Source organism: Papio anubis, chromosome 17, assembly GCF_008728515.1.
Source record: "Papio anubis isolate 15944 chromosome 17, Panubis1.0, whole genome shotgun sequence".
Lineage (NCBI taxonomy): Eukaryota > Metazoa > Chordata > Mammalia > Primates > Cercopithecidae > Papio > Papio anubis.
The window spans coordinates 66,735,453-66,759,498 of NC_044992.1; the positions used below are offsets into that span (position 1 = coordinate 66,735,453).

At 48.3% G+C, this 24,046-nt stretch overlaps 1 protein-coding gene, 1 long non-coding RNA gene and 3 other non-coding genes across 8 annotated transcripts; 3 read left to right on the forward strand and 2 right to left on the reverse strand.

Annotated features, from left to right (window-relative positions):
• The first annotated feature begins 10,405 nt into the window (after positions 1 to 10,405).
• LOC101024187 lies at positions 10,406 to 13,517 on the forward strand. Of its 2 annotated transcripts, XR_004179503.1 has the most exons (3): positions 10,406 to 11,038; positions 11,984 to 12,068; positions 13,180 to 13,517. It is a non-coding gene; the product is annotated as an uncharacterized LOC101024187 (long non-coding RNA). The 2 variants fall into 2 exon arrangements; XR_162836.5 differs by having other exon boundaries at positions 11,984 to 13,517.
• On the forward strand, positions 11,857 to 11,929 carry TRNAR-CCU. Its single transcript has one exon. It is a non-coding gene; the product is annotated as a tRNA-Arg (tRNA).
• On the reverse strand, positions 12,376 to 12,448 carry TRNAR-CCU. The gene has a single exon. It is a non-coding gene; the product is annotated as a tRNA-Arg (tRNA).
• Positions 13,057 to 13,129, forward strand: TRNAR-UCG. Its single transcript has one exon. It is a non-coding gene; the product is annotated as a tRNA-Arg (tRNA).
• A 4,834-nt stretch (positions 13,518 to 18,351) lies between the features above and the next one.
• ATP5PD (ATP synthase peripheral stalk subunit d) lies at positions 18,352 to 23,932 on the reverse strand. Of its 3 annotated transcripts, none has more exons than XM_003913405.4 (6): positions 23,827 to 23,932; positions 20,806 to 20,936; positions 20,458 to 20,554; positions 20,047 to 20,118; positions 18,686 to 18,748; positions 18,352 to 18,555 (listed from the first exon to the last, which is right to left on the reverse strand). In XM_003913405.4, the coding sequence occupies exons 2-6, from the start codon at positions 20,925 to 20,927 to the stop codon at positions 18,424 to 18,426; spliced, it is 486 nt and encodes a 161-aa protein (XP_003913454.1). In that variant the 5' UTR covers positions 20,928 to 20,936; positions 23,827 to 23,932; the 3' UTR covers positions 18,352 to 18,423. The 3 variants fall into 3 exon arrangements, with proteins under 3 accessions (XP_003913454.1, XP_009189473.1, XP_009189474.1); XM_009191209.3 differs by having other exon boundaries at positions 20,806 to 20,952; positions 23,827 to 23,896; XM_009191210.3 differs by lacking the exon at positions 23,827 to 23,932 and adding an exon at positions 21,021 to 21,136.
• Between the last annotated feature and the right edge of the window lie 114 nt (positions 23,933 to 24,046).

Genomic DNA, 24,046 nt, shown 5'->3' on the forward strand with positions numbered 1-24,046 from the left:
TCTGCTGTGAAAGAACACACAGGCCAGGCATGGTGGCTCATGCCTGTAATCTAAACACTTTGGAAGCCAAGGCAGGAGGATCACACGAGGTCAGGAGTTCAAAACCAGCCCGAGCAACATAGGGAGATCTAATCTCTACAAGAACTACAAAAATTAGCCAGGCGTGGTGACATATGTCCATAGTCCCAGCAACTCGGGAGGCCGAGGCAAGAGGATCACTTTGAGCCCCCAGGAGTTCAAGGTTGCAGTGAACCGTAATTGAACCACTGCACTTAAGCCTGAGCGACAGAGCAAGACTCTATCTCACCAAAAAAAAAAAAAAAAAAAAAAAGAAACTGCCTTGGTGGCTCACACCTGTAATCCCAGCACTTTGAGAGGCTGAGGTCGGTGGATCGCCTGAGGTCAGGAGTTCAAGACCAGCCTGGCCAACATGGTGAAACCCTGTCTCTACTAAAATAGGTGCTGGGTACCTGTAATCCCAGCTACTCAGGGGTCGAGGCAGAATTGCTTGAACCCAGGAGGCAGAGGTTGCAGTGAGCCAAGATCACGCCACTGCACTCCAGCCTGGCGACAGAACCAGACTCCGTGTCAAAAACAAAACAAACAAAAAAACCACCACACACACAACCAGGTAGGAGGGCTGAGACAGGTAAGTGGGCATTTGAGCTGGGCTATGGAAAAGGCATAGGACTTTCATCAGTAGAGGGGAGGAGGACATGCCATTTGAAGGGAATAGTTTGAACACAGGAGACTGAAGGGCTGAGGTGGAGGGGGTGACAAAGAAGGCAGAAGCACTGAATGGTGGATTCATGCAGGGCGATCCACCATTGCAGTGGGAGGTGAGCCTGGAGAGAGACCAGCTTGATGTGGAGAGCCTTGAATTCAAGTTGGTTTAGGTAAGGAGTTTAGGTTTTTTTATTTTGAGATGGAGTCTTGCTCTGTTACCCAGGCTGGAGTGCAATAGCGTGATCTTGGCTCACTGCAACCTCCTTCGCCCAGGTTAAAGTGATTCTCCTGCCTCAGCCTCCCCAGTAGCTGGGGTTGCAGGTGCATGCCACCATCCACAGTTAATTTTTGTATTTTTGTAGAGATGGGGTTTCACCATGTTGGCCAGGCTGGTCTTGAACTCCTGACCTCAGGTGATCCACTCACTTCGGCCTCCCAAAGTGCTGGGATCACAGGCATGAGCCACTGCGCCCAGCCAAGGGGTTTAGGTTTTAAGAGACGTGGGTAACAGAAAGCAGTTGGGGGAAAAGCTGTGTTGGAAGAGAAGCTGAGGCAGCGCTTGCTTGTCAGCTAGACTTCCTGGCTCCTTGCTTCTAGCACTCCCATTATCTCAAGTAGTCATATGTTATATGTTTCTCAATCACTTGATACACTGTTTTCTTTCAACCCCCACATCCTCACCACCTGTTTCTTTGAGCACCAATAAATACTGTGGGCTCCCAGAGATCAGAGCCTTCACAGCCTCCACACGATGGCCCCCTGGTCCCACTTTCTCAAACTTGTCTTTTTCTAATTCCTTTGACTCTGCCAGACTTTGTTGCCCCCATGACCTGGTGTTGGGTCTGATCACCCCAACATTCCCAACGTGAGGTGACAAAGACCCTGGTGAAGGAACGCTAGAGCGTGTGAAAGCGGGGGACGCATGGTCAAAGGACACCCAAGGGCGTCTAAACAAAGCTCGACAGGAAAGCTGAGTGCTCAGAAGAACTAGGGTAACAATGGGATAAAGTGAAAGCAGATATTCTGCTTATTTAAATTTCTTAAGGCGTTTATTACGAAGAGGGGGAGTGAAAGTTAGTACTCAGAATTTGTTATCACTCTTTAGTACAGTAAAGCAGTTTTGCCCATGGTTTCCGAAACAAGGGACTATGGAGTTAGATGAATGGCAGAGAATTGGGAGAGATTTTTAAAAGGCGTATAAAGAAGGAGCAGAAATTGGAGTTTCTCTTTGGTCAGTGTGGGCGCTAATAAAGGCAGCTCTTCAGCCATTTCAAAGAGATGATGAGGCAGATTCAGAGGAGGACGAGTGTAAAAAACTAACTTCAGATTCTGAGTGTGAGGAACAGCTACCGGAGGAGATTAAAGAAAAGAAAGGAAAACTAAAAAAAGTATGTTCTATTAGCCTGTCAGCTCCACCTGCTGAATAAGTGAATGGCCACCTCCTCTCTCTCCAAATGGTTCAGAAGATGAATTAGCTGAAAAACTTACTGCTTCTGAAGTTGCAACATTAAAACCTGGAGCAACTGGTGGTGCTATACAAAGTTATATTCAAAAAGCTAGAGTGGAGGGAGACTTGAAGCATGGCAATTTCCTGTTACTATCATCCAGCAGAGAGGACAGAATACAGCTAATTGGCCACTTTTCCTTTTAAGTTACTAACCGAATTTAAGCAAGCCGTTAGTCAATAGGGACCGAACTCTCCTTTTGTGCAAACTCTATTAAAAAATATGGCTCTTGGCCGGGCGCGGTGGCTCAAGCCTGTAATCCCAGCACTTTGGGAGGCCGAGGCGGGTGGATCACGAGGTCAGAAGATCGAGACTATCCTGGCTAACATGGTGAAACCCCGTCTCTACTAAAAATACAAAAAACTAGCCGGGCGTGGTGGCGGGTGCCTGTAGTCTCAGCTACTTGGGAGGCTGAGGCGGGAGAATGGCGTGAACCCGGGAGGTGGAGCTTGCAGTGAGCCGAGATCGCGCCACTGCACTCCAGCCTGGGAGCACAGCGAGACTCCGTCTCAAAAAAAAAAAAAAAAAAAAAAATATGGCTCTTGATAGTAGATTAATACCATGTGGCTGGGATACTTTGACAAAATCTGTTCTCACTCCATCTCGGTATTTGCAGTTTAAAACCTGGTAGGCTGATGAAGCTCAAACTCAGGTAAGGGAAAACATACAAGCACAGCCACCTGTGCCTGCTTCCTTTGAACAGTTAATGGGACTTGGCCCTAATTGGGGTCGATTAGAGAATCAAGCAGTAATGGAGGATGTTGCCATTGTTCAGCTGTGCTTTGTGTGCTTACCAGCATGAGAAAGGATAAATGTTACAGGGGAAAAATATCCTTATGTCAGTTCTCTCTGACAAGGACCTAAAGAACTGTATATTGATTTTATTGCTCCACTCCAAGAGGCTGTGTGTAAAGCCATAACTGATAAAACGGCTCAGGATGTAATACAGCTTCTTGCATATCATACTGATGCAGAGTGTCAAACTGCTATTAGACCCCAGAGAGGGAAGCCTTATTTAGCTAAATATATTAAGGCTTGCATTGGCATTGGAGGTAACTTACATAAGGCTACTCTTTTAGCTCAGGCTATGGCTGGATTAAGAGTAGGAAAGAATATGCCCCGTTTCTCAGGCTCTTGCTTTAATTGTGGGCAATTTGGACACACAAGAAAGGAATGCAGAAAAGGAAATCAAAAGCAAACATTTCTACCATCAGTCAACAGAAAAGTCCCGGCATATGTCCCTGGTGTAAGAAAGGCAAAAACTGGGCAAGACAATGTCATTCTAAATTTAGCAGTGATGGACAACCTCTTTCGGGAAACGGGAATAGGGGCCTGCCTTGAGCCCCTCAACAAACTGAGGCATACCCGGCACAGCCAGTGCCCTGTGCAACAACTGTCCCCTGCCTCAGCAGGCAGTGTGGCCATAGACCTCTACAGCACAATTCCTGTCTCCTTTTTTTTTTTTTTTTTTTTTTTGAGACGGAGTCTTGCTCTGTCACCCAGGCTGGAGTGCAGTGGCCGGATCTCAGCTCACTGCAAGCTCCTCCTCTCGGGTTCACGCCATTCTCCTGCCTCAGCCTCCCAAGTAGCTGGGACTACAGGCACCCGCCACTTCGCCCGGCTAGTTTTTTGTATTTTTTAGTAGAGACGGGGTTTCACCGTATTAGCCAGGATGGTCTCGATCTCCTGACCTCATGATCCGCCCGTCTCGGCCTCCCAAAGTGCTGGGATTACAGGCTTGAGCCACCGCGCCCGGCCTCCTGTCTCCTTATGAGAAGTGAAGCCGGCTGGGCTTCTGAATCAGGTGGGGACTTGGGGAACTTTTCTGTCTAGCTAAAGGATTGTAAACACACCAATCAGCACTCTGTGTCTAGCTAAAGGTTTGTAAACGCACCAATGAGCACTCTGTAAAGTGGACCAATCAGCAAGATGTGAGTGGGGCCAAATAAGGGAATAAAAGCTGGCCACCCGAGCCAGCAGCAGCAACCTGCTTGGGTCGCCTTTCATGCTGCGGAAGGTCTATTCTTTCGCTCTTCACAATAAATGCTGCTGCTCACTCTTTGGGTCCGCACTACTCTTATGAGCTGTAACACTCACTGCGAGGGTCTGCGGCTTCATTCCTGAAGTCAGCGAGACCACGAACCCACCAGGAGGAACAAACAACTCTGGACACGCCACCTTTAAGAGCTGTAACACTCACTGCGAAGGTCTATGTCTTCACTCCTGAAGTCAGCGAGACCACAAACCCACTGGAAGGAAGAAACTCCGGACACATCTGAACATCTGAAGAAACAAACTCCAGACACACCATCTTTAAGAACTGTAACACCACGAGGGTCCGTGGCTTCATTCTTGAAGTCAGCAAGATCAAGAACCCACCAGAAGGAACCAATTCCAGACACACTTCCTGGGGAGCCACCAAAGAAGGTCCCCATGGGAGTTAGGGGACCCTTATCCTCAGGAACAGTCGGTCTATGACTTGGAAGGTCTAGTCTAAATTTAAAAGGTATGCCAGGCACGGTGGCTCACGCCTGTAATCCCAGCACTTTGGGAGGCCAAGGCAGGCAGATCACGAGGTCAGGAGATCAAGATCATCCTGGCTAACATGGTGAAACCCATCTCTACTAAAAAATACAAAACAACAACAACAAAAATAGCCGGGCCTACTCTCTCCCCTTGGAATTCTCCTGTATTTATCTTTTTTTTTTTTTTTTGAGACGGAGTTTCGCTCTATCGCCCAGGCTGGAGTGCAGTGGCCAGATCTCAGCTCACTACAAGCTCTGCCTCCCGGGTTCACGCCATTCTCCTGCCTCAGCCTCCCAAGTAGCTGGGACTACAGGCGCCCGCCACCTTGCCTGGCTAGTTTTTTTTTGTACTTTTTAGTAGAGACGGGGTTTCACCATATTAACCAGGATGGTCTCGATCTCCTGACCTCGTGATCCGCCCGTCTCGGCCTCCCAAAGTGCTGGGATTACAGGCTTGAGCCACCGCGCCCGGCCTCCTGTATTTATCATTAAGAAAAAATCAGGGAAATGGAGAATGTTAACAGATGTAAGGGCTGTTAATGCTGTGATTCCACCCATGGGCACGCTACAACCAGGGCTGACCTCCCCAACAATGATCCCAAAATACTGGCCTCTCATAGTGATAGATCTAAAGGATTGCTTTTTTACCATTCCTTTAGCTGCCCAAGATTATGAAAAATTTGGTTTTACTGTTCCCATCATAAATAATAAACCAGCAGATGATCTGGTTGAGTGGCTTTTTCTACCTCACAATACAACCAAAACTCTCACTCTGTACTTAGATCAAATTGCTGTGCTAGTACGGCAAGCGAGGCTGCGCACAACAAAGCTAATGAGATATGATCCAAATCAGATTATAGTTTCATTAACTAAACAACAAATTCAACAAGCCTATATTAATTCCCAAGAATGGCAGGTTAATTTTGCCAGTTTTGTTGGCATTCTTGATAATCATTATCCTAAGTCTAAAATCTTCCAGTTTCTAAAATTAACATCCTGGATATTGCCTTCTATTACTCAAAAAGCCCCTATTGAAGGAGCCATTACCATTTTTACTGATGGATCTAGTAACGGAAAAGCCTCATTTGCAACACCTCAACAGCAAGTTTTTCAAACAGACTGCTTCTTTCTGCTCAAAGGGCTGAACTTATGGCTGTGATTATAGTGCTAAAAACTTTTAAGCAGCCAGTAAACATTGTTTCTGATTCAGGCTATGTAGTGCAAGCCATGCAAAATATTGAATGTGCCTTAATTTGAAATGTGGCTGATGAACAACTTAATCTTTTATTTCATTCTTTACAGCAAGCAGTGCAACAAAGGCATTCCCCTTTCTATACCACTCATATGAGAGAACATACTAACCTCCCTGGCCCTTTAACTAAACTTAATCAAAGGGCAGATGCACTGGTGTCTGCAGCCTTTGCTGATGCACAAACATTTCATTCTTTAACCCATCTTAATGCCTCAGGCCTTAGAAAAAGATATGGTCTATCATGGAAACAAGCTAAAGAAATTGTGCAACACTGTTCTGCCTGCCAAGTCCTGCATCTGCCACATAAAAGGAGTTAACCCTAGAGGTTTATCTCCAAATTCCATCTGGCAGACGGATGTAACACATATTCCCGCTTTTGGAAAATTGTCCGTTGTTCATGTTTCAGTAGATACCTATTCACATTTTATTTGGGCCACATGACAAACAGGGGAAGCTACAGCTCATGTTAAAAGACATCTTTTATCTTGCTTTTCAGTTATGAGAATCCCAGAAAAAATCAAAACTGGTAATGACCTAGGATACTGTAGTAAAGCCATGGCTACATTTTTTCAACAATGGAATAGTACCTATACTACAGGTATTCCATATAACTCACAAACACAAGCATTACTGGAAAGAGCTAATTGTACTTTAAAAACTCAAATACAAAAGCAAAAAGGAGGGGACCAGGAATATAAGACACTACATATGCAATTGCATTTAGCTTTATTAACATTAAATATTTTAAATTTACAAAAAGATCAACCCGTGACTGCAGCTGAACAACACCTGACAGGACAAAAGGAAAATAAAAAAGCTGGACAAGATATATGGTGGAGGGATGCACATCCAAAGAGCTGGGAAAAAGGAAAGATAATTTTATGGGGAAGAGGATTTGCTTGTGTCTCTCCAGGTGACAATCAGGTACCTCTGTGGGTGCCCACCTAACATCTGAAGATCTATCATGAACCACAGCATCTAGTGGCCCCACCTGTACAGTGCAAATTGAAAGTTTAAGGATTGCTTTTATTTATTTATTTTGAGATGGAGTTTCACTCTTGTTGCCCAGGCTGGAGTGCAATGGCGTGATCTTCGCTCACTGCAACCTCTGCCTCCCAGGTTCAAGTGATTCTCCTGCCTCAGTCTCCCAAGTAGCTGGGATTACAGGCATGCGCCACCACGCCTGGCTAATTTTTTTTTTCTTTCTTTCTTTTTTTTTTGTATTTTTAGTAGAGACGGATTTTCTCCATGTTGGTCAGGCTGGACTTGAACTCCCAACCTTAGGTGATCCTCCACCTCAGCCTCCCAAAGTGCTGGGATTACAGGTGTGAGCCACTGCATCCAGCCTTTGGATTGCTTTTAAGCCTCAGTTTGCTTTCTCTGTGCGTTCTGTTAGAAGGGGCCTGCTTCTCATTATCAACGGTAAGTTTTATCTCACAGTAATTAACCAACGAGGCCAAAACTGAGTTACAAATGCTTCAGTAATGGCATGTCTCCCAGCTACAGCCACAAAAGTTTTTGCTTCTGTTTCAGTAGATTTACTAACATGGGGGTGAGGGTATGCTTGTGTTTTTGCAGGAGATGAACAAACCGTGTAGGTGCCCTCAACGTGTGTACAACCATGGAAGAGGAGACTGGAAGGAGCCATGGATCCCAACCATGTGCCGGGTTCCCCCAGTATGAGCCATGCTGAGAAACTGCTGGAGCACCAGAGTTTTACCTATAGATGCTTAACGGACCAATGCTTTCTGACTGAACTCCTCCCTACCTGAATACAAGAGACCCTAATAGATAGGCAGCAGTATCATCGCCCCTACTCAGCACGAAGAAGTTACAGAAAACAGACCTTCATCCTTCTGCAACCCCTAGGATTAAGGGTCCTCTTATAAAAGGCAAAGGGGAGATACGTGGGAAGCATTCAAACCAGAGCAACTCCATTTTGAATAAGGGCTAAGAAAAATGAAGCTGGATCACCAACTGGCAATTAAGGGCTGCATAACCTGAAATTGCCTTGCCCAATTAATTTAAAAAAGAGGTCACCTTATGCTAGTAATAATGATAGTAGCTGTGGTGGTTTTACAAAAAGAGAAGCAGGGCATGTTGGGAGAAAAGCTGAGTGTTGGGAGAGAAGCTGAGGCAGGGCTTGCATGTCTGCTAGACTTTAGCTCCTTGCTTCTAGCACTCCCATTATCTCAAGCAGCCATGTTTCTCATTCACTTGATACACTGTTTCCTTTCAACCCCCACATCCTCACCACCTGTTTCTTTGTTTGAGCACCAATAAACAGTGTGGGCTCCCAGAGGTGGGGGCCTTCACAGCCTCCCCACTCGCGGTGGCCTCCTGGTCCCACTTTTTCTCTCAAACTCTTTTTCTCATTCCTTTGACTCCAGCAGACTTCATCGCCCCCACGACCTGGTGTTGGATCTGAAAACCCCAACAAAACCAGTGGGTATCTTGAGTAACAAAAAGTATTGTGTGTTAGGTGCTGTATTAGGCAGTGGGTTTTAGAGGCACGAAGAGTAAGTTGGAACTGGAAGGAGAATTTTGCAATCCTCTCAGGCTAGCATTGCAGTAGCAGATTGCTCTGGCATGTATAAATTTCTTAAACTGTTCTATATGATTTTGATCTAGTTGATGTGAGCACATGAGTCTAAACAAGGGGAAAATTCATTTACAAATGACTTACAAAATACAAAAATTTGCTCACTTCAGCAGCACACATACTAAAATTGGAATGCCAGGTGCGGTGGCTCATGCCTGTAATCCCAGCACTTTGGGAGGCCAAGGCGGGCAGATCACAAGGTCAGGAGATCAAGACCATCCTGGCTAACACAGCAAAACCCCGTCTCTACTAAAAATACAAAAATAAAATTAGCCAGGCATGGTGGCGGGTGCCTGTAGTCCCAGCTACTTGGGAGGCTGAGGTGGGAGAATGGCGTGAACCTGGGAGGCGGAGCTTGCAGTGAGCCAAGATCGCGCCACCGCACTCCAGCAGCCTGGGTGACAGAGTGAGACTCTGTCTCAAAAATAAAATAAAATTGGAATGATACAGAGAAGATTAGCATGGCTCCTTTAAAGGAAAGACGTGGTCCGTGTCCTCAAGGGACTCGAGTCTGGGAGGGAGCTGAGGCTCATATGCAGGATGTAAAAAATTTACTAGTTCATTCAGTAATTCAGCAAATGCTAAGTGAATGCCAGGCACTCAGAGCGTGGGGTGGGGAGGACTCAAGTGAATAAAGCAAAATTCTTTCTTCCAGAGAATTGACATTTGATCAGGTGATAATAAAAGCTGAGAGGAAAAATGGATTCCTCTTACAGTAGCAGGACCTGAAGCATCATGAATGACGTAAGAAAGGTCTCAGTAGATTGCTGGAGGCAGAGGAGTGACTAGTTCCAGCTGGAGGGTTGGAGAAGATGTGCTTGAGATGGGCCTGAAGGGAGGGGAGGAACTGGCAGGGTAACAGCATGTCACTTGGGAGGCTCCAGTGGTGGCTAACAGCAAAGGCTAGGAAAATGGCAACTGCAAGGCCTGCCTGCGGCTGGACAGGAAACTTGTGGTTGAGAGAATGGGCTCTGAAGAGGACTGCTCAGGGTCAGCTCCCATCCGTCCACCTCCCCCAGCTGCTATCTAACCTCTCTGAACCTTAGTTTCTCCACCTATAAACTAGGGGTTTTTTTGTTTGTTTGTTCATTTGTTTTTTGAGACAGAGGCTCACTCTGTCACCCAGGCTGGAGTGCAATGGCACAATCTCGGGTCACTGCAACCTCCACCTTCTGGGTTCAAGCCATTCTCTTGCCTCAGCCTCCCAAGTAGCTGGGAACTCAGACGCCTGCCACCACACCCAGCTAATTTTTGTATTTTTAGTAGAGACGGGGTTTCACCATGTTGGCCAAGCTGGTCTCAAACTCCTGACCTCAAGTGATCAGCCTGCCTCAGCCTCACAAAGTGCTGGGATTACAGGTGTGAGCCACTGTGTTCAGCCTAAACCAGAGGTTATGTTATTAGCGCCTACCTCATAAGGTTATTGTGGGATTTCAGTCAATAGATACGTGGTTAGTGGCACTGAGCTGGTACTTGGGCAATGTCAGCCATGATTTGTAGCCCAGTTTGGCTGGAACCCAGAGGGCGAGGAGCTGTGAAAGATGAGTCTGCCACATTGACTGGGATCCTTAAGAAAGGACTTAAAAGTGACAGCTAAAGACATTTAGTCTTTCCCCTACAGAAGCTGTGGCAGGAAGACTGCTCTGCCTATGACAGAACGAGGAGACTGGAGGAAAGTGTGCATGGCTGGCAACTGACCTCATGTGAGCAGTCAGGGACATGTTCTGGAACTAGGGCGGTGGCAGCAGGGATGGGGAGGAAATACCGGATGCTGGAGGATTATGAGGACAGAAAATTGGCCTGGGTGGTGTGGGAGTGGGGGTGTGACATGGATGATGTTGTGCACTCAGGAACGTCATGAAGGGGAGTGGCCTTGGGAGGACAGCTGCATCAGTGTGGTTTTGCCTTTGAGCAGGGGTGCCCAGTGGTGATGCCCAGGAGAGGGAATGGAATCCTGGAGCTGGGAGTGAGGTTGGAGCTGGAAGAACCAAGACCCAGGGAGACAAGAGTATTCCTGGGGACGAATAGGAACAGCTGAGCGAGGCAAGGCTGAGCCCCGGGCAGGCGTGGGGTGGGTGGGGGGACATGCCTGGCTAGAGGGCGGCAGCAGGAAAGCAGAGAAGGCATCCCTGCAGGTTTGCCCTGGAGCAGAGTGCTGGGTCCCAGCAAGGGACAAGTTAGTTAACTTAAAGTGGGGGCATCCTCAAGGCAGTAAACTGGAGCCAAGTGGGTTAAATCCTTCTTGCTGCTATTAAGAGGAGGAGACAGGTTTCTGCAGATTCTACATTTTGGAGAGAAACAAAAAAGAATGTCCCCAAGTCTCCTTTGCCCTGCGATGCTGGGCCAGATTGGCAAGGTCTCAAGAGAAGCACAACGGTGACCGACGCTGACGCTGCCCTTGGCTGAACTTCTGTTAAATCCTTCGGATGTGAGTAGACTTTATATATATATATATATGTATACACACACACACACACACACGTAATTTTTTTTTTTTAAATGAGACAGTGTCTCGCCATGTTGCCCAGGCTGGTTTTGAACTCCTGGGCTCAAGCAATCCCCCCACCTCGCCCTCCCAAAGTGCTGGGATTACAAGCGTCAGCCACCGCACCCGGCCTGTAGCCTTTAATAGTGGATTTTAAATGTGCGTAACATTTTAAAATGTGCTTGTTCTTTGTTAGAATTAGGGTGAAATATCTACTTGGCTGATTTTCCTTTCTATCTACTCTATATTTGTAATATCGAGTATACATATTTCTATTATTATAACCGGAAGGACTTGTTCCCCCGGTTGTACATTCCCTCATGATAAGCAAGATTTTCAGTGTTTGTTTCAATATTCATGATTAATACTTGTCTGTTCTCCTTCACTTCCTACGCTACGTTTTCCTAAAATTCCTGGATTTTGTATCAGTTCTGTAGAGGTGGACAGCAAGGCTCAGGGCGGTAGGAAGGAAACTCCTCCAAACCTCAGTCTTCATACCCCATGGTCCGGGTGTCCAGGCAACCTCCAAGCGGACCCTCCGGGCCCCATGGAGCGTCCCAGTGCCGGGGGCTAGAGGCTGGTGCTCGCTAAGTAAGGGTGGGGGCAGGTCCCTGCGCACCGCGGTATCTTCCCGCCTGCTCACCAAACGTGCGCGCGGCAGGAAGGGACCCACTCGATGGATCGCGCCTCTCTGAGGCCTTCGCTAGAAAAAGGGGCCACTCGCTTATGAGGGCAAAGGATGGCGCAACCACGTGTCACGAGCCCCAGTGGCCTAATGGATAAGGCACTGGCCTCCTAAGCCAGGGATTGTGGGTTCGAGTCCCACCTGGGGTAAAAGTGGCAAGTTTCTTCACGGTTTTTTTTATTTATTTTCTCTTCCCTTCTCAGAGACGCTGGAATCCACTTTGGTCTCTGGTTCGACACCCGTGCAATATGTTGAGGAGGAGCCAGCTCCTCCAAGTACCTAAAGCCGGTAAGCGCGGATCTCGCCAAGCCCCTGAATGAACAGCTTTCGTCCGGGTAGGGCCCCACAATTTCGAAGCTGGGGTAAGTCGTAAGAATAAAGTTGCTTAAAGGGTTCCCAGGACACCCCAGCTCCACCTGGCGGGGCAGCCCCGGAGTACCAGGGGTAAATGACCACCGCGACTGCAAACTGAGGGTCCTGCAAGAGAAGGTGAGGGGCGCAAACCAGGGCAGAGGCAAGCAAGTAGCGGGTAGGTGGTGGTGGATTCTGAGGTCTCCGGTTGCCAGCACCAAAAATTATCTTGAGAGCACAGTCCCACCCCAGGTGGGACTCGAACCCACAATCCCTGGCTTAGGAGGCCAGTGCCTTATCCATTAGGCCACTGGGGCGCGGTAAGACGCCAAACCCACGTGCTCATTGATAGGCATACGACCATACGTGCCCAAACACTGCCCTGCAGTGGGTCACCGCGCTCCAAGCCTGAGAAGCCATCGGGACGACGGGATGAACCGCCCGCTGGGCGCGGCGTCCCCACCGGGCTACGCAAGAGCTCCACGCGGTGGCGATGCGCGGGGAACAGGAGCCCGCGGTGCCCTGTAACGCCGAGAAGAAGCACTCGGCGAGCGCAGAGCCCGGTGGAGCATAGCTGGGAGGATTAGGGATGCACGAGGACAGAGGGAAGAACAAACCCTCAAACGATGCTGGGGTTCGGGCACGGGCTGCTCGCTCAAAAAGAACCCGACCACAAAGGAACCTTAAATCTTACGATCTGAAGTCAGACGCCTCATCCCTTAGGCCACGCGATCACAATTCTCAGGGAAGCTCTGAGACTAGTCCAGGTGCTGCTCCGCTCGGGGGTGACTACGCGTGCGGCTGGGGCCAGAGGGAGGGTGAGCGCTTCGCTATAGGCGGACAGGGTGCGAGCACCGAAGCTGCGCCACGCCCGAGCATTTAATGACCATCAAACCGGTCTCCCGGGTGGGCAAACATAGAAGGCGACCGCGTGGCCTAATGGATAAGGCGTCTGACTTCGGATCAGAAGATTGAGGGTTCGAGTCCCTTCGTGGTCGGAACATTTTAATCCTTGCAAGTATAATCTCCGTCTCTTTACTTGTTTTAGGCCCAGAAATGCCTTCCAATCCCTCGGTACCGCGGCTCCCGGGATCCGATGCTGGGGAGCTGCTTCTGTCCAATCAGGCTTTGCATCCCGGGACGCTTCCGGTTATGGCGTCATTACGCAGCCTGTGGCGTCTCATTCTAAAAGACGAGATCGCGTACTTCTTGCGCGGTTCCCCGGTGGCCTAGTGGATACGGCTTTGGAATTTTTTTAGGGTTTGGGCTCTGGGTTCGAAACACATTTGTGGTGGCGTAGCCTAGCTGCAAAAAGCTGGTCTTTTGAGATCCATTTTAATAGAAGTAATTTTTTTTTAAAAAAAGTTATAACGTAAAAAACAAAAACCAACTGGCACGTTTTGTCTTTTTAACATCATTTACCTTTATTTTGTGCATGTGTCTATTTCAATTAATTTTCCTTCTAGATGAAGACTGACTACTTTGAAAGGCAAACCGATGTGAGGATAAGTGGGGCCCCATTTCTTGTTGTCTTGTACCTTGAACGAGTTCAACATCCAAACATTCGCCTCGTAAACGTGCTCTACAAGCTACAAACCCACAAGCAAATGAAATGGGGCGGGTTATGTTTCGGTCTATCCTTATGAAGTTAAACAGCAGACAAAACTCTAGTCTTTGGCCAGGCCCAATGGCTCACGCCTGTAATCCCAACACTCTGGGAGGCTGAGGCGGGCGGATCACGAGGTCAAAAGTTCGAGTCGTGATCGCTCCACTGCACTCCAGCCTGGGCAACAGAGTGAAAGTCTGCTTCAAAAAACCAACCAAACAAAAAACTCTAGTCCCTAGCCTCAAGGGCAGTGGGGGTGCTGCCCAACTCTCTGGCCTCAGTCCTGCTAGTGGGCTCTGTCCACATTCAGAGGGCACCCACCACCCCACTACCCTGTTCTTGGAGGAAGAGGGTGTCAGCATGCTTGTGTGTGCAAGTGTACTTGGACATAGGGGAAGAAAAATGCTAATTTTTTTTCTTTCTTCTTTTTTTTTTTTTCCTTTTTCTTCTTCCCTGAGACAGAGTCTGGCTCTGTCACCCAGGCCCGAGTGCAGTAGCATGATCTGAGCTTATTGCAAGCTCCACCTCCTGGGTTCACGCCATTCTCCTGCCTCAGCCTCCCAAAGTGTTGGGATTACAGGCGTGAGCCACTGGGCCCTGCCAGGGACTGGAGTTTTGTCTGCTGTTTAACAGCAGACAAACAAGCTGGGACTACAGGCGCCCGCCACCACGCCCGGCTAATTTTTTGTATTTTTAGTAGAGACGGGGTTTCACCGTGTTGGCCAGGATGGTCTCGGTTTCCTGACCTCATGATCCACCTGCCTCAGCATCCCAAAGTGCTGGGATTACGGGCATGAGCCACCGCGCCCGGCCAATGCTAATTTCTTTTACCAGTCAGCGTCTGGAAGGAAGAAGATGGCACACTCCCACTGGGTAATCCGAGGAGCGTTTAAAGGAGGCCCGTTTAGCAAGGGCAAGTGTAAGGAAACGTGAGAACTCCAGGATGGGCATTAGTAACGAGCTGTCCCCCCATCACCAGGCCTAAGGGCTACAAAAGGCAGCAGTTCCTGGAACCTGGAATCGGGTTTGGAAAGTCGCCCCCAGGAGCCAAGATGTCAGGTCCAGAGATGCAGAGAGCCCTTGGTGACCTTATCGCAGGGAGGGAGCCAAGGGAGTAAATACTCGTCTTCAGCTTCCTCCTTCCCTCCACTCTCCCGCTGCTGAGGCTCGGCCTAAAGCCAGAGGGCAGGAAGCCTGGTGGTGCCTCCCAGACATGATGGGGTGACGAGCAGAGGAGCCGGGGAAAGGCGGAGAGTCGGGCTGCAGGGTCAAAGGGGATGACATCCGGCATTCAGAGTTTGCCAAAAAAAAAAAAAAAAAAAAGCCTCCATTTTACTCATAACCCTCACAACAACGCTGAGAGGGAGGAAGGGGGCTGATGGATGAGAGGAAGGAGTCGCCGGGAGTAGGCAAAACGAAGTCAAAATAGTGCTACTCTGGGATAGGGGTAGCTTCAGAAGCGCTTTGGGAAGCTGCTGATTTTCCCATGGGAACAGGTCTGTTCCGCCTGTGAAACATCAGAGCGGTGTACACTTAACGATGTTCTCAATTTCCTCTGTATGCACTTTTTTTTTTTTTTTTTTTTTTAGAGACGGGGTTTCACTGTGTTAGCCAGGATGGTCTTGATCTCCTGACCTCGTGATCCGCCCGTCTCGGCCTCCCAAAGTGCTGGGATTACAGGCTTGAGCCACCGCGCCCGGCCTGCATTTATTTTCTTTTAGTAAAGTGCTGTTTTGTTTTTGTTTGAGACAGAGTCTTGCTCTGTCGCCCAGGCCGGAGTGCAGTGGCGCCATCTTGGCTCACTGCAGCGTCAGCCTCCTGGGTTCAAGCGATTCTCCTGCCTCAGCCTCATGAGTAGCTGGGACTACAGGCGCCTGCTGGGATTTCACCATATTGGTCAGGCTGTTTACGAACTGCCGACCTCAAATGATCCACCTGCCTGGGCCTCCCAAAGTGTTGGGATTATAGGCGTGAGCCACCGCCCGCAGCCATGTGTGTTTGTAAGTATACTAGTCTGTATTCTGGCCAGGGATTTGGGGTGTTTGTTTGTTTGAGACGGAGTCTTGTCGCCCAGGCTGGAGTGCAATGGCGTGATCTCCGCTCACCGCAACCTCCGCCTCCCGGGTTCAAGCGATTCTCCTGCCTCAGCCTCCTGAGTAGCTGGGATTACAGGCGCCCACCACCACACCCGGCTAATTTTTGTGTTTTTAGTAGAGATGGGGTTTCACCGTGTTAGCCAGGATGGCCTCGATCTCCTGACCTCGTGATCCGCCCGCCTCGGCCTCCCAAAGGGCTGGAATTATAGGCGTGAGCCACCGCGCCCGGCTTTGTTTTTGCTTTTTACTTGAAAACCTTCGCTCCTGCGGAGCTTTGGGTGGACTTCCCTGGTTGTATACATGGCAGCTTCCCATCAGCCTATTCCAGGTTGAATACTGCAACATTTTGAGGATACTATATTTACTATTTACTTAGGGAGCGTCCATTGTTTCATCTTTTTTTTTTTTTTTTGAAATGGAGTTTCGCTTTTGTTCCCCAGGCTGGAGTGCAATGGTTTTTTTTTTTAGTAGAGACTGGGGTTTTTCCATGTTGGTCAGGCTGGTCTCGAACTCCTCCCAACCTCAGGTGATCTGTCCGCCTCGGCCTCCGAAAGTGTTGGGAGTACAGGCGTGAGCCACCGCGCCCGGCCCAATTACCTTTTAATGTAAAATTAATGCATGTATAACGCAAAAATGCTGAACAATCCAAGAGGGCATTAAAAAATAAAAGTACCTCCTTCCCACCCAGGTGCCTTTAGCTGAGCCTGTTCCCAGTTGCTTGCTCACTGTTATTTAGCACAGGGAATCTCCCAAAGGGCGCCCCCTAATGCTGGGGATGCCCCCTTCACATCCCAACACCTTCATGGGGCTCGGCAGTGCTCGGTGCTCTCCTTGAATAGCGCGAGCTCTAACCAGGCATTTTTTTTCTCAAATCCTTGCGCTTTCACTAGGCTGTCGTCTGCATCCTCAGATCCTCAGAGGGATGGCTGAGTGCCAGTTCAGTGACTGTAGTCTCGCAGGGGAAGGGTGTGGTACTTCTCTTATGCACATTAAAGGCCTTGCACAGCTACTGCTCCTCATCTCTTTCCAGTCTTATTGTTGACTCCAGTAGTTTTGGGAGGAGTAGACTCTGCCCTTCTGCTGCCTTCCATCTTCAACCCGGCCTTACTCCTACCAATCAGGAGCCACGCACCCAGGCTCTCCTCTGCTTATGTTCTTAAAGACCACACAGATTTCTCGAGGGTTGTCAGGCACTGTTGCTCTTCTACAATATACTGCGCCTGCAGAAATGGCTGAAATGGGCCAGGCGTGGTGGCTCACGCCTGTAATCCCAGCACTTTTTGGAGCTATCGCACCACTGCATTCCAGCCTGGGCGACAGAGCAAGACTCTGTCTCAGAAAAAAAAAAAAGAAAGAAAGAAAGAAATGGCAGAAATGTCACGTCTCCCCTGCGTAGACTATGTAGACTTTTCCTACAGCATTTAAGCCACATCAAGTCAGACTTTGCCTACTTTCTTACCTAGAAACTTCCCCGGTTATCTCATTTAATTCTCATTACAATCCTGATATTTGTAAATGAGAAAACGAAAGTTTCAAGCCAGTAAACAATTAATCTAAAATCAGCAATTAGGTGGTAGGCATAACAGGTCCTCTGACTTTAAGGACAACTCTTTCTACCACCATACTTTTTTTTTCTTTTTTAATACTTGCATTCCTCTATGATCTACTACCTTGCTTTAAACCATCTCTATTTCCTGACATTGCTCAGTAAATAGTGGGGATTTTAAAACTCTATGAAGTTAAAATAATTTTCCATGTTCAAATGCAAAAAGCTGTAAATTAACTTTGCAGCATGAAAGTTTTCCTTTTTTTAGAGGCAAAGTCTCGCTCTGTCAGGCTGGAGTGCAACGGCACAATCTCGGCTCACAGGAACCTCTGCCTCCCAGGTTCAATCAAGCCTCAAGCTGAGACTAAGATGCCTCAGCCTCCCAAGTAGCTGGGATTACAGGTGCCCCCCACCACACCCGGCAAATTTTTGTATTTTTAGTAGAGATGGGGTTTCACCATGTTGGCCAGGCTGGTCTCGAACTCCTGACCTCAGGTGATCCACCCACCTGGGCCTCCCAAAGTGCTGGGATTACAGGCGTGAGCCACGCCCGGACCAAAGTTTCCTTTTCTAATACCACTTTTGTGCTCAAAAACTGAAGCACAGAAAAGTAAAGCCCTGCTGTTACACCTAGCCATTTGGACCAGCTGTTTTTGTGACTTACTAATGGACAAGCAGGAGTACTCCCTTGGAACCAGGGGTTTGAAACCTAAGAGGAAGTTGAAGAGAATCAGCATGTAACAATTCTTTACCACATCACAGTGAAATACACTGCCATAGCACCTAGTGTTACTTGTTGCCATTTCAGCAGTCCTGGGGCCTCAGTAAGTGGCACCTACATAGCCTGTCAGACAACCAGCCCAACAAACCTCTCTAGGTTCACCTTTCTATTTAAATAAAAAGTCCACTGCCAGTGAGGCCACCTCAGAAGACAGGCTTAGTTATCTCAACCAGAGAAGAAGACACACCCAGAACTGTGTAATTATTATTTTTAATGTCCAGAATGTGTAATACAAGGGCCAGAGCTTCCTCCTGGACTCAATTTTATAAATTCTCGATTGGTTGGTGAGGCCAATAGGGATACTTTTCCTTGTCTAATTTGGTTTCTGGGAAAGCTTCGTTCAAGTCCTCAATGGTCATCTGATCAAATGGAATTAAGTTCTTCATCTTCTCCAGCTGGAAAGAGGGGAAATGTGTTTAGTTAATGTAAACAGAGACGGAAAGCAGAATATCCAAGGCAGGTTCCTGCCACCAGGTGGCCATGAAAGAAACGATATTATAGGCAACGGTTACCCATCATCCTTACCTGTTTCTCATATTCTACAATCCTGGCCTTTGAGAGAGACACCCACTCAGCACAAGATTTCACCTTTAAGAAGAAAGAGAAATTCAGTTCTGAAGCCAGGCTGCATTCTACCCCAGCAGCTGCTAAAGTAGGAGTCGTCCCAATCCACTCCTGCTGTCCTATTGCTCTATGGAGAATCCGTGGTTACCCTGACCTCTTGGGGGCACTCACTCTGAGAGGCAAACCACAGCTTTTACTAACACTCACAAAGAAGCCCATACTGGAAAACCAGCTTAGGATGGCAGCACCCGGCTGCTTCTGCAAGTTCCTCATCCGGAAGACCTACAGAATGCCTGTTTTCACAGGGCTCAGCCACTGAATGGTCAGGACACGCCACCTGAGCACCTAGCCAGACTTCTCTTTGGTGGAGCCACTGAGTTCCAAAGTTTGGCCTTCAGTGCTTTCAAGCAAATACTTAGGTATTTTAATACTACTTGGGGCCGGGCGCGGTGGCTCAAGCCTGTAATCCCAGCACTTTGGGAGGCCGAGACGGGCGGATCACGAGGTCAGGCGATCGAGACCATCCTGGCTAACACGATGAAACCCCGTCTCTACTAAAAGATACAAAAAACTAGCCGGGCGTCGTGGCGGGCGCCTGTAGTCCCAGCTACTCCGGAGGCTGAGGCAGGAGAATGGCGTGAACCCGGGAGGCGGAGCTTGCAGTGAGCCGAGATCGGGCCACTGCAATCCAGCCTGGGCGACAGAGCGAGACTCCGTCTCAAAAAAAAAAAAAAAAAAAAAAAAAATACTACTTGGATAATTTTTCTAATTCCAACTCCTTGTTTTTAACAGCTTTGTTGAGGTATATCTGAAATATGAGAAAATGCACATATTTAAAGAACACCATTTGATAAGTTTTGATATTTGTATCCACCTGTGAAACCAGCAGTCCCCTCTCAACCATCCCCAGGCAGCCACTGTAGACTTAACTACATTTTCTAGAGTCTTATAAAGATGGAATCATATGCTATACTCTTCTTTTTCTTGTTGGCTTCTTTCACTCAGCATAATTATTTTGAAATTCGTCCATGTTGTTGCATTTACTGACAAGCCATTCCTTTATGTGGTTGTTAACTCTTTAATTTTCCATTTAATTCACTCTACCTTAACCTAGCTGTAATAAAGAGTCAGGATCGGCCGGGCGCAGTGGCTCACGCCTGTAATCCCAGCACTTTGGGAGGCCGAGGCGGGCGGATCACGAGGTCAGGAGATCGAGACCAGCCTGGGCGACTAAGCGAGACTCTGTCTCAAAAAAAAAAAAAAAAAAAAAAAGAGTCAGGATCGAGAGAATTTTAGAATAAGCAAGAGCCTCAACTACTTACATCTTCTTTTTCTTCGGCATCCACCTGGGCAGTATATTTATCCTCTGGCACAGGAATCTTCAGGGCATTAAACTACAAATACAAGGACAGTGAGTTGTTGCCAATACACCCAGGAGCCCAAAGGGCTGGAAGCTACTAATCCAGGTCAGAAACAGAGCAGGTCAAAACTCCTGTGCTGATCAAAAAGCCCTCTGGCTCCCAGATGAAGGCTACACTGTACTGCTGAATGAACAGAGCCTAAATTCCTGTGCCTATTTACAGTTCACTCAACCACAGGCCTTTGGCCATAGGCATCTTTCCTAAGCTTCCTCAGGGATCTGGCTATCACACTGCGTATGTAATTATCCCTGTTCCTGCTCCCCACCCACAGGCATGTTACAAGCTCGGTGCTTTAGAGGTATGAAGTCCCACCTTTTTCTCAAAGTCATCCACCAAGCCGGCCTTGGCCACATTGGCCTTGTAGTAAGCCCAGTCGATAGCTGGTGGAGTCTCAGGTAAAGCAGCCAACCTGCCCACAAGGAATGGCAAAAGTTAGCATTGTTCATAAGCAGCAGAAAATTCACATGGTAATTTTCCTATCCCTTCCTCCTATGGCCTGGAGGGTCACCACACTTTCCTCTCCTAGGATCATCATGAAAATGCCAGGATTTCTTTATAGGTTGTCAGAAAGGCATCAATAATTCATACGTAATTCCTTAATACTGTTTTGTTTCTAGATTCAATGGCAAGTACGGGGTTCCCTCTCAGAAACATACTGACCTGGAGGTGAAGGTCTCATGCCAGGACTTCAGGGAACTAGCAATGGCCTTTTGGTTCTGGGGTATGATCTCCGCAAAAGCTACCCAGTCAATGGTTTTTAGAGCAAGTTTTCGCCCAGCCATCTTGGGATCCTGAAAAATAAGTCAGCTAAAAACAAGGCTTTTTTTATGAGGTGAATTTTCAGTTGGGAAAAATGATAAATAACAAAATAAGACCTCTTAGAGAGAATCCTTTAAATCTTAGAAACATGCAAGTCTTCACAAGAATCACTTGAACCCAGGAGGCGGAGGTTGCAGTGAGCCGAGATCACATCACTGCACTCCAGCATGGGAGACACAGTAAGACTCTATCTCAAAAAAAAAAAAAAAAAAAAAAAACAGTGTTAACTTTTCAAATTCAAGGTAATTCAAGGTGTGCAGCCAGGCATAGTGGCTCACGCCTGTAATCCCAGCACTTTGGGAGGCCAAGATAGTTGGATCACCTGAGGTCAGGCGTTCAAGACCACCATGGCCAAAATGGCAAAACCCCGTCTCTACTAAAAATACAATAATTAGCCAGACGTGGTGGCCCACGCCTGTAATCCCAGCTACTCTGGAGGCTGAGGCACAAGAATCACTTGAACCCAGGAGGCAGAGGTTGTAGTGAGCTGAATCGCACCAGTGCACCCCAGCCTGGGCGACAGAGCAAGACTCCGTCTCAAAAAGAAAAGAAAAAGTGTGACTTCAAATTCAAAGTGTGCAAACTGGCATAGAAATACATTCTCGCCCAACTCCTATTTAGCCTTAAAAGTCCAGCTCTCTAGGCTGGGCACAGTGGCTCACGTCTGTAACCCTAGCACTTTGGGAGGCTGAGGCGGGCAGATCACTTGAGGTCAGGAGTTCAAGACCAGCCTGATCAATATGGTGAAACCCTGTCTCTACTAAAAATAGAAAAATTAGCCAGGAGTGATGGCATGCACCTGTAGTCCCAGGTACTCAGGAGGCTGAGACAGGACAATCGCTTGAACCTGGGCGGCGGAGGCTGAAGTGAGCTGAGATAGCACCATTGCACTCCAGCCTGGAAGACAGAGACTCTGTCTCAAAAAAAAAAAAAAAAAAAAAAAAAGGCCCAGCTCTCTTTATCCCCTCCATGTACCTCTGGAAATATTACTAAAAATAACACTCAGGTTGCATAAAAGTTAATAAAGACATTTCCACCCAGATTGTGTTTTATTCACTGATTCTCCAGTAGACAGAAACTGACACATACCTAAGTTTCAACAAGCTTTACATAGGGCACTCTCTAGGCTACAATTTACTTATGTGTAAAATGGGCATTATCAGTCCTGCTTGCCCAAGGGCTGTTAAAAGTATCACATGAAATTGTGCATATCAACTGGCTCCATAGTTTTACACAAACTTAAAGGGGCTCTCTATGCCTTTCCAACTAGATTGGTAATACACCTGTACGTTCTTATTCAGGTCGGATTATACCCTAGCAGCACCAGCACACGTTCTGCCCTTTTTTTTTGGGGGGGATGGAGTTTCACTCTGTCCCCCAGGCTGGAGTGCAGTGGCATCATCTCGGCTCACTGCAACCTCCACCTCCCAGGCTCAAGCAATTCTCCTGCCTCAGCCTCCCGAGTAGCTGGGATTACAGGCGCCCACCATCACACCCAGCTAATTTTTGTATTTTTAGTAGAGACAGGGTTTCTCCATGTTGGCCAGGCCGGTCTGAAACTCCTGACGTCAGGTGATCCACCCGCCTCAGCCTTGCAAAGTGCTGGGATTACAAGCATGAGCCACCGCGCCCAGGCCTGCATTTTAAGAGGCATTTAATACATGTGAAAATGTGAGAAAAATATGGAAAATGACTACAGCCATTTTAAAAAAAAAAAAAAGATAGAATATAGGAAAATAGTCCTCTTTAAGATCAGGGTCAGATATTAAAAGACTACAAAGTCAAAGATCTCTATAAGCTTGGAGTGGAATACAAGGGAGGCTGAAGCAATCTTAGGATCTTCAAGAAAGTTGTCAAACACCTGTCCCGTCGTTCCTTTCTTTCTCAGGACAACTTGTTTCCTGTTGTGGAGGGGAGGTGTTAAGGCAATTGGTATATGACTTTAAAGTTACTAGGGAATCAAGCGCCCTTACAGACTTTCCTAAGTACCAGTAGAAAGTAGAAGCCACAAATAATTTTTTTTTTTTTTTGGTGAGACAGAGTCTCGCACTGTCCCCTAGGCTGGGGTGCAGTGGTGTGGTCTCGGTTCTCTGCAACCTCCGCCTCCCAGGTTCCAGCGATTCTCCTGCCTCAGCCTCCAGAGTAGCTGGGATTACTGGCGCCTTCCACCAGGCCCAGCTAATTTTTTGTATTTTTAGTAGAGGCGGGGGTTTCACCATGTTGGCCTGGCTGGTCTCGAACTCCTGACCTCGCAATTCGCCCGCCTTGGCCTCCCAAAGTGCTGGGATTACAGGCGTGAGCCACTGCGCCGGGAGACATTTTTTTTAATTCTTAAAAATCTATTGCTTAATCCCCAGCGCCTAGAACAGATCATGCGCATAGGAGGTGCTCAATAAATCTTTCTTGAATGAGTAACTGAACTCTGCACCTGAGGAGCCCTGAACGCTCTACACGTTCGAATCCTGGAAGCCGCCGGAGGGAGGGGAAGGGCGCAGGCCCGCAGCCAGCTGAGCGTCCCTCGGCAAGTCAACACTGTCTGCGTAACGTTTCCCCAGTCCCCCCACCAAACTATTGAAGTCTGCCGCGCTGGGAGCGGATTGCACGAGACACGGCTTGTGGCAGCGCCTAAATCAGCGGCGCCCAGGACACAGCCGGGCCCCCTCGACCCCGCGCGCCCAGGAGGGCTGAGGAAGGGATCGCGGGGAGAGGAGCGGCAGCTACACAAGGAACACTCTGACAGCGGGGCAAGCCGACGGCCCGGAGTTCTTGACGGGGGCGTGACAAGGGTCGGCGTGAAGTCTAGAGAGGGCAGAGCAGAGGAGCCCTCCAGGTATCCGATCCAACGCCCCGAGCCCCACTCACCTTCACCGACCCTGGCTGCCCACGGTCCACCGCAGCAAATAACGGAAGTGGGTCACCGGAAGATCTTTCCTCAGCCAACCCCAAAGCCAAGGGGGTGGGCCTTGCTTCGCAGATCAGCCAATAGAGATGAGGGCTGGTTCCGGAAGTCTCTCCCCGGGGGCGGGCACAGCGCCTCCGCCGCGCGGGTCCCCGGGCGCTGGTTGGGGGCGCTCCCGTCCCT